Source organism: Colossoma macropomum, unplaced genomic scaffold, assembly GCF_904425465.1.
Source record: "Colossoma macropomum unplaced genomic scaffold, Colossoma_macropomum, whole genome shotgun sequence".
Classification (NCBI taxonomy): Eukaryota; Metazoa; Chordata; class Actinopteri; order Characiformes; family Serrasalmidae; genus Colossoma; species Colossoma macropomum.
In genome coordinates, this window is record NW_023494807.1 from 11,319,963 (window position 1) to 11,335,286 (window position 15,324).

Consider the following 15,324-nt stretch of genomic DNA (forward strand, 5'->3'; position numbering starts at 1 on the left):
CCACCACCACGTCAGTGTTACTGCAGTGCTGAGAATGACCCACCACCCAAATAGTACCTGCTCTGTGAGGGTCCCTGGGGGTCCTGACCACTAAAGAACAGGGTAAAATGGGGCTAACAAAGTATGCAGAGAAACAGATGGACTACAGTCTGTAATTGTAGAACTACAAAGTGCACCTATATAGTAAGTGGAGCTGATAAAATGGCCAATCACCGTAGAAACAAGGAGGTGGTCATAATGTTATGCCTGATCCGTGTAACTCCATCCTCATATTGAGAGCAAACACTGCAGCAGGCTGGCAGCGGTTGACTTTAACAAGCTCCTCCCTGATTTCAAGATCAGCCTCTCTCGCTCAGTATTTCAAGCTCTTTCGCCTCCTAAAGGTTCATTCCGTCCGGTGTTTCCTCGCACGGCTTTTGTTCTTAATCGGTCGGTCGACTGCCACAGTTATCCCGAATCTGCTTTTATTATTCTGTTTATCTCAGAGAGAAAAAGTTACAAAGTGCAATGAACTCCATCATCAGATCTGCGTTTGTGGGAAGTAAGTAAAGCTGTCTGTCTGATCTAATGCAGTCAGTTGCTATATATGAAACAAAATCTAATTACTAAATCAGAAGCTTGAGCTGGCGTCTTGTTTCAATTTCGCCGTTCCACCTTAAATGGCGCAGCAGGTACATTGTGTTGCGTCAGGCGCCAGAACGCAGCTGCTGAACCATTTAAGGTGGAACGGAATATGTTAGCGATTGAGCACGAAGCTCGCATTGATCATTACGATTTTTATAAGTGCTGAAGTCATAAACTGCTTTATACAGATCAATAACCTACATTGATATCTAGGGACTGTGAGTCATGTGCACATTTTTAGAAACCACCGTTACTCGTCTTAGTCACCTCAGCTGAACCTGATAACTAAATTATAATAATGTAGAATCTGATTAAGATTCAAAGCTGCATTTCATGTTTGGTGTTTACTCGTCTTAACCCGCCATTATCTGGCATTGCTGTGTTATGTAGCTGCTGAGAAGGCAAATAGACGGAAGTAGGTGAAAGTTCACAGGCTGGCCTGCATCCAGCCCGCGCTGCTTCATTCCTCAGAAGGTCTCTTAAGGACGGGATCACTCGGTTCACTTCAATTCAATTTACATTGACCAGTTTGCTCTAAATTGAAAATAAGAGATGCTTTCTGTTCTTCCGAACTAACGGGTATTAAAGGAAAACCCCACCTATTACATAACCAAATGGCTGAGATGTAAACAGGTTTGGTGTGAAACGCTCTGTTCTAGAGAAACTTACTGAGTCAGAATTGTTCACAGTGGTGGTGATAGGAACCAGACGTCCACCTCTAAAAGCTCCCTCACTGAAAGTTATTTGTAACATGAAATGGTTATGAATTCACTGCAACTACAGTTATTTATATCCAGTGTTTTCACAATATGCTCAGTAAAGCGTATTGTGACACAATTTATCCCGATAACATTAAAATATGGTCATATTGCTCAGCCTTACTGTGAGGATTTGATGTCATTCAGCCACAAGAGCACTAGTGAGGTCAGCTGCTGATGTTGCATGACAGAAGATCTGTTCTACTAAGCTTAGCCTGTTTAACGCTTTGTCAGTTAAACACAAAATGACACATGTAATCAGTGTTACTGTATTGATAAGCAGCACAGACAGTAATTCTGATCAAATCCAGTATGTCACAATGCAAGGAATGTGGGTTTCGAGCACAAGAGTTCCCAAAGGATTTAAACTTACTTATCTACTGACAGGTCGAGGGCTGTGGTGTCCCGCGCTGATTGCTGTCAGAGCGATGTCTGCCTCAGGAGGCCCCACCCCACCTTTCACCACCCTGGCAATCAGCCAACCAGCCACTCATGTCACCCACGTGGAGCTGCACCGTCCAAAGGAGCGCAACACCATGAACCGGGCCTTCTGGAGGTACACTGTTCCACCGCCGTCGGGGTCTCCATCTTCAGAACTCCTTTCATTTAGAGCAGTGCTGGGCTAAATAAAAAATCAGTCTCATTATATTTTTCAAGTATGGATCATTCTACGATCATTCTCTTTTTTTATTTAAAATGTAAACTAAATAATAAATTGAATTTTTTTAACTTTGAAAGAAATCAAAAAGATCTTTCAGAATTTTTTCAAAAAAGAACAGACTTTATAAATGATGTTTTTTGTATGTATTTAGCTTATTACTGTCTCTGTTGATGCCTTGGGTTTAAATAGATTAGAACATAATCCTTTTAAATACCTGAGATCTGAATACTTTTTTTTCTTTTTGAATTTATTTAATTCTATTTAATTTATTTAATTCTATGCTATTTACTGTGGGAGTGCAGTTTGAACCGATTTGGTAGAGTAGTCCATATATCACAGTATCAACTGTTATTTAAGTTTGCGGTAATGGAGTCAGTGAAATCTTGGATTGTTTTGATGGTTTGCTTTTACCAAAGTTACCAAAGAAAACCTTGCACAGTATTGTAAACGCTAAGCAGACGGGAAGTACATTTATTGAAAGAAAACCTAGTGTTTATTTAGTTTTTATGGGTTTTCAGTTCTTCTTAAGTAAATGCACACTGCAGTCAGATCCTGGATATCATCAGTAAAAACACAGAATAGATTAAAAACTAAAAACAGCTATTCTATGGAATTCTTTTGTAAATTTAATGCTTGAATTGTTTTTTTTCGGTTGTTTTTTTACAATGTCAACAATACATCATATAATAAAAGAAAAACACCCAGTTCTAATTTAGACACAGTGAAGTTAGGTCTACAGTAGGGGTGGGAATCTCTAGGCACCTCATGATTCGATTCGATTACGATTCAGAGGGCTGCGATGCAATTATAGAACGATAATCGATGCATTTCGATGCATCTTTTTTTTTTTTTCTATATAGCATTTATATTTTCTCACTGTGTGAGCTCAAGTTTCGAGTTCAAGTTTCAAGTTTATTTGTCACTTGCACAACATGTGAGGATATTTATGCATTGAAATGCTTGCGGTGAGGCTCAGCTAATCACTCTACAGAAAGTAAATAAGTAAAAATAAAAATACAAGAAAAACCAACTGAAATATATTAAATATACACAATATACATAGAATGTAGAGACAATATACGTTTTAAAGTGACTAAGTAACTCGGTGTTATTGTTATTTAAAGTGACTTGGTAGTTTTAAAGCAACGTATTTATAATGATCCATAATGAATTTACTTCCAATATCTTTTTTAATAAAACAAACAGAAGTGTTGTGGCAAGTGAACTAGAAGGCTCTCATTCACTGCTCTTGTTTGGAGCACGAGAAGCTGCTGCTACTCATCTGCAATAAAATGCGCAGTTACGGCGAAATAAGATCCAGTGGTGATGGATGTCCACGCAGCACATGTTACAGCTATTCTACCCGTTTCTTTAGTGATTTTATAACTTCGGTTTTGGTCTTGTTGTAGAGACGTTGGGGGGGATCGCTGTGTCAGTAAAGTATCTTTGAGATGGGACGTGTGAAACATAGCGCAAAAGCCCTGTTTCTCAACGACTGAGAACCGGCGTGCAGACTGCAGGTCACCTAGCAACGATGCGTTATTCGCATTTATAAGCAGCGCAGTTGGTTTCCTGGTACGTTAAATCTGCAATGAGAGACTGTCACACACTAAAAAAGTGGCGAAGCTGAGGTCAGCTTCTCTTTCAAATTCTCCCGTTCCACCTTAAATGGTGCCACATTTACATTCGGCGCCTCAGTTAGAATTTAAGGTGGAATGGGTAAATTCGAACAAGAAGCCTTTTGCGTTCCGTCAACATTACGTTATTAATTAAATATTTAGAAAATCGATTTTTGACATTTGTGAATTGATTCAGAATCGTTCATGTCCGCATCGCGATGCATCTAAGAATCGATTTTTCCCCGCACCCCTAGTCTACAGACTGCTTTAGATCAGGGGTGCCCAAAAGTCACAAAAACATGGCTATTTCTGCCTTTTAATCTGCTGGTCTCTGTTAATAACACTTTCTCAAAGCTTTTGCTGCGTTTCTTTAGCACGTAAAGAATGTGTTCATAGATTTTTGTTTGTCTCACAAATTACATTTTTGACCAAGACAGCAGTACTAATATACTCTCATTAGTCTAATCATATGCATCCAACAGTAAAGGAGGCCTCAAGCATCTCTTACACAGTGAAGGGAAACAGTAACTGACACAAAACTCTGATTCTACACACTGATATGTTTTAGTTTGGCTAATGTGAACGTGCAGGCATCTTAACTCCTCCGGCTGCAATTCAAGAGTTTAAGACTCACAGCTCTCGGTTCCACGGGGTTAACTGTTCACATGATTGTATCTTAAAGGCCATTACACATTGAATATGACGTGAAAAAATGGTACAAAAATGTGAAATATTTGGATTTTTAATTTTTTTTTTTTTTTTGCATCTAAACTCTTCACACATGGGACTTTTTTTTCTGTTTTGGTTTTGCGCCACGAAAAATAATGTACAGAATATATATCACACAAAATATACAGAGTTATTAAAAAAAATACATCCGATTTCGAAATGATTTATTTCACTTGTAAATCATGTCAGAACTATGCATTAAATTGTAAGTGGTTTAAGTGAGCATAAAGTTTACTAAGTAATTTTAGTGCTCAGTATGAACCTCCTCCAGCTGTACAGACAACATCAACGCCATAGTCAAATTCATCCCATACTCCATTGAGCGTGTCGGGTGTCACTGCACTCACGGCTCTTTCAGTGAGATTTCAGAGATCATCCAGTGTTGAGGAGCCAACGACGAACGCTCTGAGCTGTTGGAGGTTCACTGCCCACGAAAATCACACTGCACAGTTATGACGGATTCACTCTTATTGAAGTGGAGAACGCAGAGCACTTTCTGCTCAGGGGTCTCATCTCCTCACAGACTGAAGGGAGCCATCATCCACTGACAGTCAGAAACTCTATGACCCCCCCCTTTCAATTGGATTGTGATTGGTTCCTCGGCGCCTCACGGTTGTAAAAATATGGCGCTTTGAAATCGGATGAATCTTTTTGAATCACCCTGTATATCAACTATATCTATAAAGTTCCTTTGCTCATCACAAAATACTGCGTCATTGCGCAGGATGTTTTTCACTTTTGAACAGCGAGAGGAGAACAGAGAGTTTCTCCTCATTCTGGAACTAAAACTGTGAGTTCTTTGTGAGTAATGTTTTGGTAAAGAGTGACCATTCAAGTATTTTGATATGATATTTTGTTTGATGAGGTCAGTATTGCTTTAATGTGGTTTTCCTTTTTGCAGTGAGATGGTCGACTGCTTTAATCAGATCGCTCAAGACCCAGAGTGCCGTGTGGTCATTTTCTCAGGTGCCGGGAAGCTTTTCACTGCAGGTAAAGCTGTTCTCAATCTCTCTCACTAACTAATGTTACTATAGTGAACTACAGTGATGAAACGAGACAAAAAAGACAGATACAGTGTGATTCTCTCACACTAGACAACCCTCCTTATAGGTACACTGCAGTTCATGCCACCGAGGTCTGTCTATTTTTCTTTTTTGTCTAGTTTCATCAGCTAGCCAGGATGCCAGCTAGTGTTCTCCCTCTCTCTCATGCCACACTTGCAGCGTCCTCAGTTTGCTTTTGTTTAACTCAGTACTGTGACAGCGAGCATCAGATATATTGCGATTCTTCCACCTGTCTAACTACTCAACAGAATAGAAATCCAGATATCTGCTAGCTATTATACAACAGTTAGTTCCGCCCACGCAAGCTGATTGGTTTAGAAGCGTTCTAACTGTGCTGTTATTTTGTCATAACATGACTTTTTTTTCACAAACACTGTATCACTACGCTGAGACGGCCGTTGCTAAGCAACGACTTTGACAGCTGTAGGAGACGCTCAAGCCATTTGAACGGTTTTACTTTAGTGTACGGAGCTGGAGAACGAACTGCCGGCTGTGCAGCGAGTGAGCGGAGTTCGTTACTCTGACGTAGCAACAAGCTGCTTGTTAAGGAACTATAATTTGGCGGAAGGAACTGCGAACAATAAAACATATTAAACGCCGCGTTTACGGCCCAGTTTATTTATTTCTTACTTTATTTATTTAACTGTTGTATAAAAGCAGTAGAACACTCGAGGAGCATGTTATCGCGAATAACATCACGGCTGTGATGATCTATGGCAATCAAATCACAGCTGTGTTGTTATTTCGCAATAATACACTCCCTCTCATGTTCTATTGCTCAAGCTGAATACTGCGATGTGTTCTGACATGGATGTGATAGAAGTGATTGGTGTAAGGCAGTGTGATCCATCACTGATGTACTGAGGCAGCTAATGTTTGGTGCTGATACTAAGCTCACATTGTTGAGAAAAGAAACAGTTTAGCACCTGTAAGCTAAAAATTTTCTTATTAAACTGTGAATATGACAAAAATCACAGCATGTTAGAGTGCCGCTTTAACCAGCCAGTAAAAACAGGTAACGTGAGAAACTTTCTCCTTCTATTTTCTGAAGTGTTTCATTAATTCATTTCAGTGGTCATCTGGTATCTGAGGCCAAACTGAACCAAACCCTCTGTGCAGGTATTGACCTTATGGACATGGCCGGTGGCCTGCGGCCTGAAGGAGACGACACCGCCAGGATATCATGGAAACTTCGCCAGACCATTTCCAAATACCAGGAAACCTTCTCGGTCCTCGAAAAGGTTAGTTTACCACATCATTATGTGGCATAGCAACTGACATAGCTATGTGCAAAAGTTTAGTCACGCTAGACATTTGCAATTTGCGTCGTTTTGTGAAAGCGACGTGACCAAGACTGGACTGGAAACTGGCAAAGAAGAAAAAAATCGCATGTTGGTGCAGACAGCAAGCTGGCTATCTCGCTAACCATAAACAGTTCTGACACAAAAGAAAAGGTTAAATTTAATTTAATCGTATTAAATTATCAGAGTTTAGTGTTGTACACTGATGTGAAGTGTAGATAATTAGTATGGTTGGCAACAGTAAGGTGACAGTGTGCTGCTGTGGTTAGTCAGGGAGCTAACATACCAGTTAGCAAGCTGGCTAGCTCACCGTCTATAAACAGTACAACCACAAAAGTAAACATATTTTATCAGACAGTAATATACTCATCACAGCACACTGATCTGTAATGTTAATATGTAGATCACTGGCGACAGTGGAGTGAACTCTAGCTGCAGTTAGCCACAGAGCTAATGTCTCATGTAAGAACTTGTCTAAAACACAGTAAAACCACAGAAGTTAAGGTAATAATGCACAGTTTCATGTCATTCTCGTCTGACTGCGTCTCTCTTTATTAGTTTAATTACGGTCATTGTGGAAGAACTGTTTAAAGTTTTGTGTTTAAGCACTGGTTAAATTAACATGAACTGTTTTGTATCTTCAGTACTGCTATACGAAGCCCCACCCCCTCAGAGGTCAACACAACCAAAGCAACAGCCAAAGTTTTACACAGAAAATCTATTCATTTGATAAGCCTGTGACGCAAAACACCTGATAATGATTAATTCTGTTGATATAAATGTAAATTTAACTGATGAATGCTAGTGTGTCTGGGTCTGTATTGATAGTGAAACAGATTAGGATTGTTTGTATATACTTATATATTATGCATAAACTTTGCACTGTATATCTGATGTTTGTGCGCAGTGTCCGAAGCCCGTGGTGGCCGCGGTGCACGGAGCGTGTGTTGGAGCAGGTCAGTCTGGAGCTCTCAACACTTTCCTAACCTGTGATTTCAGTTTGTCTGCGTTATTTTAAAGGGCCCATAAACAGAAAACAGATTTTTTTCTCTTTTTTTGGTTTAGAACAGCTGTAGTACTCCCTGCTCTGTATGTGGGAAACTAAGCTGCAGAAACTATGGAGTTAGTTTTGTGCCAAAATGTTTGAGAGAGGAATGTTCTGGTTTGAGAGGGCAGCGGCGCTGTGAGCGCGCAGATAATGAACTTGAACGCACTTGTCAGCACGAGGTGCGCAGGTGAACACCTCGGATTTGCCCAACAAAACACTCACAGTGCAGATTGGTCAACGTACCTTGACCAATTGGCACAAAGCTGCTTAAGAAAAGATGCCATTATTGGTGCGCTGACAGGAACCGCCCCTCGGCAGCTCTGATTGGCTGGAGTTTTGGCACAAACATTCAGACATTTTACAGCGAGCAGATGTGAAAGTTGAGCGCGCGCTGCGGAGCTGAGAGCAAAAATGATTTGCGCGCACGTGCGAGTTTTGAAGGTGAAGAGCATGATTGAGCAGGTTTTCCAGTTTTGAGTGAAAACCGGAGTGTTGTGCACATTCGAGTTCTGAGAGGGAAATGCACTGTTGTGCAGATTTTCAAGTTTCGAATGAAACCAGAGTGTTTTGTTGGGCAAATCCGAGGTGTTTACCTGCGCCCCTCGTGCTGACAAGTGCGTTCAAGTTCATTAGCTGCGCGCTCAGAGCGCCGCTGCCCTCTCAAACCAGAACATTCCTCTCTCAAACATTTTGGCACAAAACTAACTCTATAAGAAACATCCCATTTTAAGCAATTGCTTTTGTGATGTCACAAAAACATTTATTTCTGTTACATTTTACATCTATTTTGCCTGTTCAGCCTATGGCAGTTTAGCTCCACCCACTCATGCTCACATTTTATGCAGTGTGTCCCAATTCAGGAATCCTTCGAAGGACGCGGTCTACGAAGGCGTGTCTTATGGCTGATTTTCTGTTTGCGTCACAGCACCGCTGTGTCACGAAACGCTGCTCCTGTCAAGTTATTTTAAAGTTCTTTAAAGACGGAGCCAGAAACTTTGATTTTAGTTTTTTTATTTTTTCATTTATTAGAGCTGGAGATGCTTCACCACCGGCTACTGATGAGATTTTTACATCTGTATCGTAAGCCATTCGCCTCAGTTTAAACCCAATACATTACATTTAAAAGTGTCTCCTCAGCCGCCGTACGCTTTTCTGTTGATGCCGCCATGTTCTCGAATCCTGACCAACACACAGTGAACCTCAGGATATGTTGGCTGGCAAAGGATGCACCCACTGGACCCTTCATTGCCGTGAAAAAGAGGAACACATTTCTCAGCCGCGTATGAAGGAGCCTTCGAAATGGGACAGCCTAGTCACACCGCTGTGTTGCAGTCGGCCTTCAAATGCAGCCTCCGAAGGATGCAGCCCCTGAATTAAGACACACTGATGGTGTGTTTCAGGCTGGACTGCTTTTTGAATGAGGCAGCAAATCAGAACAGAGCTCATTTACATATTTTCAGTCTTAAAGGCACAGTAACAAAAACAGCTGGTTTGATTTTAAGGGAAACAGAGTTTATTAATAGTCATGTAGAAATGAATTATGTTTTAAGCCACGGAAACATTACAAGTGGATCTCAGGAAGAAACTAAAATACAATAAAACTATAGGATATTGACCTTTTAAAAAAACAGTTTGGCAAAAAATTCTCTAAATTGCGTTTATGTCTGAAGTTTTGTTTATTTATAGGAAACATTACATCATCTCAGTGTGTGTTTTCCTCTGGCAGGAATGGATCTGATCACCGCCTGTGATATTCGTCTCTGCACACAGGACGCCTGGTTTCAAGTGAAGGTATGAGGAACTTTACTGCACTGTCCTGTGTGTCTCAGTAAAACATCTCTGACCTCATCATACTCGTGTATACCAACCGGCTGCTTCATTCACAAGTCACAAGCTCTGCTGACCATATAGTTTCACTTTGTAGTTTTACAGTTTCAGACTGTAGTCCATCTGTTTCTCTGCAAACTTTGTTAGGCCCCTTTCACCCTGTTCTATAATGGTCAGGACCCCCACAGAGCAGGTACTATTAGGTGGTAAATCATTGTTAGCACTGCAGTGACACTGACATGATGGTGGTGTGTTAGTGTGTGTTGTGCTGGTGCGAGTGGATCAGACACAGCAGTGCTGCTGTGTTTTTGAACACCTCAGTGTCTCTGCTGGACTGAGAATATATATGTTTGTGTACACACACACACACACACACTCACGGTTTAGTGTCTGACCAATGTAGTATTTTTAAGACCCCTTTTAATATTTGATTTAAAAATCCCAAATATTGGCAGATTATTCTTTTCATTTTTCCTTCATTTAGGCTGAATAAGTTAAATGCTGTAGTTTAATCACTCATCAACGTTGGTTGTGTACTACTGATAAACATAATGTCATAGGGTAAGTTTTTCATCGAGTGGTCTTACCGAGCTTATCGTCAGCTCTTGGTCTGCTAGCTGGCGCTGAGCCGTTGTGTAGTTTTTTCTGGTATTTCCTAATCATGATTAACTGGTTTTCTTAAATAGAACATATTTGCAAACATTAAAAATTAGTCAAAATTCTGACAAAACAACCTATTCATGAAAATATCATGTGAGAATTTAACCACAAGGGGGCACATCAATACAATTCCATTTCTATTCATATTTGTTGCTGTTTTAATAAATGTTTATTCAAATTTATAACTTCTACATCCCAAATTACTTTCATGTTATGTTTAGGAGGTAGACATCGGCTTGGCGGCAGATGTTGGAACTTTGCAGCGTCTTCCAAGAGTGATCGGCAGTGGAAGGTGAGGGTCGTCACAATGTAAAGTGAGTAAATAATAAAATACAGCTCTCTAACTTTTCCTCTTTTGTTTTTCTTGCTTTCAGCTTGGTGAATGAATTGGCTCTCACTGCGAGGAAAATGAACTCCGATGAAGCCAAGAGTTCCGGCCTGGTCAGGTGTGTTACTCCTACTGTATATTCACTGCTGGTAAATAAAAACAGGTAAACACAACTAGCCTACAAATACAATACAGGACAAGATGATTGAGAGGACCTGGAGAGGGTTTCAGTGTCCTGGTTCATCAAGTATTAGAAGGAAAGACTCATTTCTGTTATGTTATTTTTTATTATTTTTTTTAGGCTAAAGTTTTATCAGTGAAAGGTTAGGTTTCTCTTTTACAGTGAGATTGAGTTAATTAACCAAATACTTTTTATTTACAACCTTGTTTACCCGTCTTTACCGAGGGTGCCAATGATTGAGGAGATGAATGTACATAGTGAGTGGTTCTAACCAGCCTCTCCCTCTCGTTCATACAGTTTGTGGATGTTCCAGTCTAGAGGAGCTGGAGCCTTTCACTTTGCTGACAGTTACATAAATGATCAATCAATGCTTTTGGTTAAAAGTTTATTTTATTTCCACTAAACATTTGAGATTTAAAGAGGAAGGTTTTTCATTCAACTTAAAGACTGTTTTTGAATTGTACACACGAGGTTGCGTTTCTGCACTCGACTCTCAACTCCACCTACCTTTAACTTTAAATAAAGTAATGCAACAGAGATTAAACCATCCTAAATATAGTTTACAACTAACAGTGTTGCTTCTCTTGAGTGGAGCTGTAGTCTAAAAATGTGTTTGTAAGCTAAATGTTAGTCTGTGTAGTTAGTCCTGTGATACTTTGTGTGGATTGTTGTTGTTTAAATCATACATATGAACTTCGAGCTAGGACATATACACTATACAGCCAAAAAAATGTGGACACTTGACCATCACGCCTATATGAGCTTGTTGGACGTCCCATTCCAGAACCATGGGCATTAATATGGAGTCACCCCCCTTTGCAGAGTTCCACTCTTCTGGGAAGCTTTCCACAAAATTTTGTGTCTGTGGGAATTTGTGTCCATTCAGTCAAAAGAGCATTTGTGAGGTCAGGCACTGATGTTGAATGAGAGGGCCTGGCTCACAATCTCCGTTGTAGTACATCCCAAAGGTGTTCAGTGGGGTTGAGGTCAGGGCTCTGTGCGGGGCTCCGTGTCTTTATGGAGCTGCTTTGTGCACAGGGGCTCAGTCATGCTGGAACAGGAAAGCCTCTTCCCCAAACTGCTGACACAAAGCTGGAAGCTGATGATTGTGTAAAATGTCTTTGTGCTGTAACATTAACATCACCCTTCACTGGAACTAAAACAGCCCCAGCCCATCATCCCTCCTCCACCAAACTTTACTGCTGGCACTGTGCATTCCGGGAGGTAGTGTCCTCCTGGCATCTGCCAAACCCAGATTCATCCATCAGACTGACAGATAGTGAAGCGTGACTCATCACTCCAGAGAACACGTTTCCACTGCTCCAGAGTCCAGTGGGCATAGTAATTTTAGGCTTGTGCGGAGCTGCTAAGCCATGGAAATCCATTTCATGAAGCTCCTGATGCTCGGTTTTTGTGCTGACTTTGCTTCCAGAGGCAGTTTGGCAGTCTGTGTGAGTGATGCAACAGAGGATAGACTATTTTCACATGCTACGTGCTTCAGCACTTGGCGCTCCCACTCTGTGAGTTTGCGTGGTCTGAACTCTTTTCTTTTTCTCAATAATAGCACTTACAGTTGTCTGGGGCAGATCTAGCAGGAAACAAATTTTACGAACTGACTTGTGGCAAAGGTGGCATCCTATGAAAGTGCCACGTTTAAAATCATAGAGCTCTTCAGTACGACCCATTCTACAGCCAGTGTGTGTCTATGGAGACTGCAAGGCTATGTGCTTGATTTTGTACACCTGTTAGAAGTGGGTGTGTCAAACACCTGAACTCAGTAATTAGGAGGGGTGTCCACATACTTCTGACCATAACGTATGTAGGTGTATTTGACTAATAATATGGTAAATAGACTACATTACTGTCATATCAGTTACATTAGTCTGCATTTTTCATTCAGTAAAACTTTAAAGCCTTGTTTATATAAAATGCAGTGATGTTTGATAATTTCACAGGTCGTGTTTATGATTTTAGGTTTGCTGGTTAATGATTGATCACTGACTAATAACAGTTATTGGTGCGTTTGTTCTTTCCTGTGTCTCTGCAGTCGTGTGTTCCCTGATAAAGAGACCCTGATGGCGGGAGCAATGGAGGTCGCAGGAGAGATCGCATGCCGGAGCCCCGTTGCTGTCCAAAGCACCAAAATCAACCTTATCTTCTCCCGAGACCACAGTGTGAAGGAGGGCCTGGATTTCGCGGTGAGACTCTCAGTGGGCAAGAAAAGCTCAAATTTCATTATTGGGAAAAAAAAAAACCCAAAAAGTTCATTATTGGAAGCACTTGGTTAGAAATGTGGCTTTGCTGTTTGGCTAATGTTCTAACTTGTTTGAAAAAAATGTAAATAAGGGTAAATGTGTTTTGTGTGGTGACAGTGCCTCAAAGTACTGTGATGTTATTCACACAGTGGCGTCCAATAGTATGAGAGCACTGATGAAAAAAAACTTCTGTCTTGATTTTTTTCTAATTAAATACAAACATTTTCATTACAAATGATGTTATCAGCATAACAATTTGAGTGAAAATTAGAATCTTTGAAATTTGAACATGAATTTCAGAATTTCTTAGTATTTGGTGGTGTCTCCCATTTGCTTTGATGATAGTGTTTTTGTAAAAGTCTCTCATCGGCAAATAAAACCCACCCGAGAGTCGTCTGAACACAAGCTTCACCTGAAAAGATCAGACTAAAAACACTGACCTTTTAGTATAAACACCTCAACATGATCAGTGTCACAAATTTGCTTAAATTTAGTGACCTAAAAATAGTGCAAATTGATAATTCTTCTTTATATTGTCAATTTTTCTTTGTTTTAATTTTTTCAACATTCTGAAACTTCTGTTTATTTCCAGATTTAAAGTAAAAATCGCAGATTCTCAAAACAGTCTCAGACTTTTTGCCTGTATTTTTGCCATAATTTTCACTCTTAGCCACAAACTGGAAAATCTAAAAGTATCCAGACAGTCCTTCCAGTTAGTGAATTCAGCTACTTTAAGGTCACCCATTTCTCACAGTCGGATCTTTAGTGTTGTATCTTTATACAAGCACTTTTAATTTGAAGCGTTTTACAGATTGACAGTTGTGACAAGGACCTAGAAAAGAAAACATAAAGAACGTAAAACATCGCTGTCCAAAAACTCCAAATCTCTAAAACGGTAAAAACAAAAACAGTGTTTACTTTTAATGTAAGTCAGTGTTTGAAACATTCACACAATGTAAAGGGCAGCTGCTGTTTCTCAAATGAAGTAGGAAAAAATGGAAATACATGTTGTTTTTGGACAGTGATTATATGTAGTAGTAGTAAAAAATCATGACATGCATAAAAGACAATCTTGGGCAATAGTTCTGCATAAAATAAAACAAATTAGAAACATGGATAATCATATAAATAAAATTTAAGATAAAATTATATAAAACAAACAAGTAAAAGATTATGAATCTGACAGAAGCAGAATAGATTTAGTAACAACAATAATATAAAATAAACCATGAAGTTTTGCGCAGCTTGTATGATCTCCATAGAAAAGCAATGACTAAGAATGGGACAGACTGGAGCAGCTGCACGTGATCCTGAGGTCTCCATGCCCAAAGCCAAGCGTGGGCTAGAGGGGTATAAAGCCCCCCAGCATTGGGCTGTGGAGCAGTGGAACTGTGTTCTCTGGAGTGATGGAGCTCCATCCAATACCTTTGAGATGAGTTGGAGTGACGCAGAACTGACCACCCGACATCAGCACCTGACCTCACTAGTGCTCAATCAAATCCTCACAGCAATTTTCAACATCTAGTGTGAAGCCTTCCCAGAAGAGTAGAGGCTGTTACTGCAGCACAAACTCACTATTAATACCCTTAAGAAGAAACGCTGGAGTTTACAGACTTCTGGACAGGCAGGGTGTGAGTGGTCGTTTTAGCGCTCAGCTGACTGAGGTTCCTTCTCTCTTTGTCCTCAGGCTACGTGGAACATGAGCATGCTGCAGACTGATGATCTCATGAAGTCAGCTCAGGCAGCTTTGGAGAAGAAGAGTCTCAAAGAAGTTCCCTTCTCCAAGCTCTGAGGCGAGAAGATCCGGTTCAGACGGTCTCTTCAAGTTCAACGAAGGCTTCCTGTTGACTCGGATCTGATCCACAAAGTTTCAGCATCAAGATTTCTTCAGTTCTTCATGGCAATTATAATAACACTCTATTATTCTAACAATCCTGAAGCTGGTCTAAACTGTGTTGCCTTAACATGGACTGATTATCAGCTGATGCTGCAGTGATGATTAGAGGAGGATTTTTTGAGAGGAGAAATGTCTGCAGCGCAATTGACCTGATTACTGTCTGATGTTTGATTTTTGCTGTTAAAACATTAAAATTTCTGCTTTAAACATTTAATACATTGGATGTTTTATTTGCGTTTAATATATGTTTTGTTTCATTGCCTCTTTTGAATTAGAACCAGACCGATGCACCCACTAGCAGATCATATTAGCCAATGCTGACAATTTTTATCAGAGTTGGCACAAATATCACTGATCACTAGGGCCACAAAT

The 15,324-nt window shown here is 40.2% G+C and overlaps 1 protein-coding gene across 1 annotated transcript; it reads left to right on the plus strand.

Moving 5' to 3' along the window:
• Nucleotides 1-323: 323 nt before the first annotated feature.
• Nucleotides 324-15,166, plus strand: LOC118797078 (delta(3,5)-Delta(2,4)-dienoyl-CoA isomerase, mitochondrial-like). Its single transcript, XM_036556298.1, has 10 exons — nucleotides 324-541; nucleotides 1,770-1,938; nucleotides 5,293-5,381; nucleotides 6,575-6,696; nucleotides 7,664-7,712; nucleotides 9,531-9,595; nucleotides 10,513-10,583; nucleotides 10,666-10,737; nucleotides 12,848-12,998; nucleotides 14,743-15,166. The coding sequence occupies exons 1-10, from the start codon at nucleotides 508-510 to the stop codon at nucleotides 14,845-14,847; spliced, it is 927 nt and encodes a 308-aa protein (XP_036412191.1). The 5' UTR covers nucleotides 324-507; the 3' UTR covers nucleotides 14,848-15,166.
• Nucleotides 15,167-15,324: the final 158 nt, after the last annotated feature.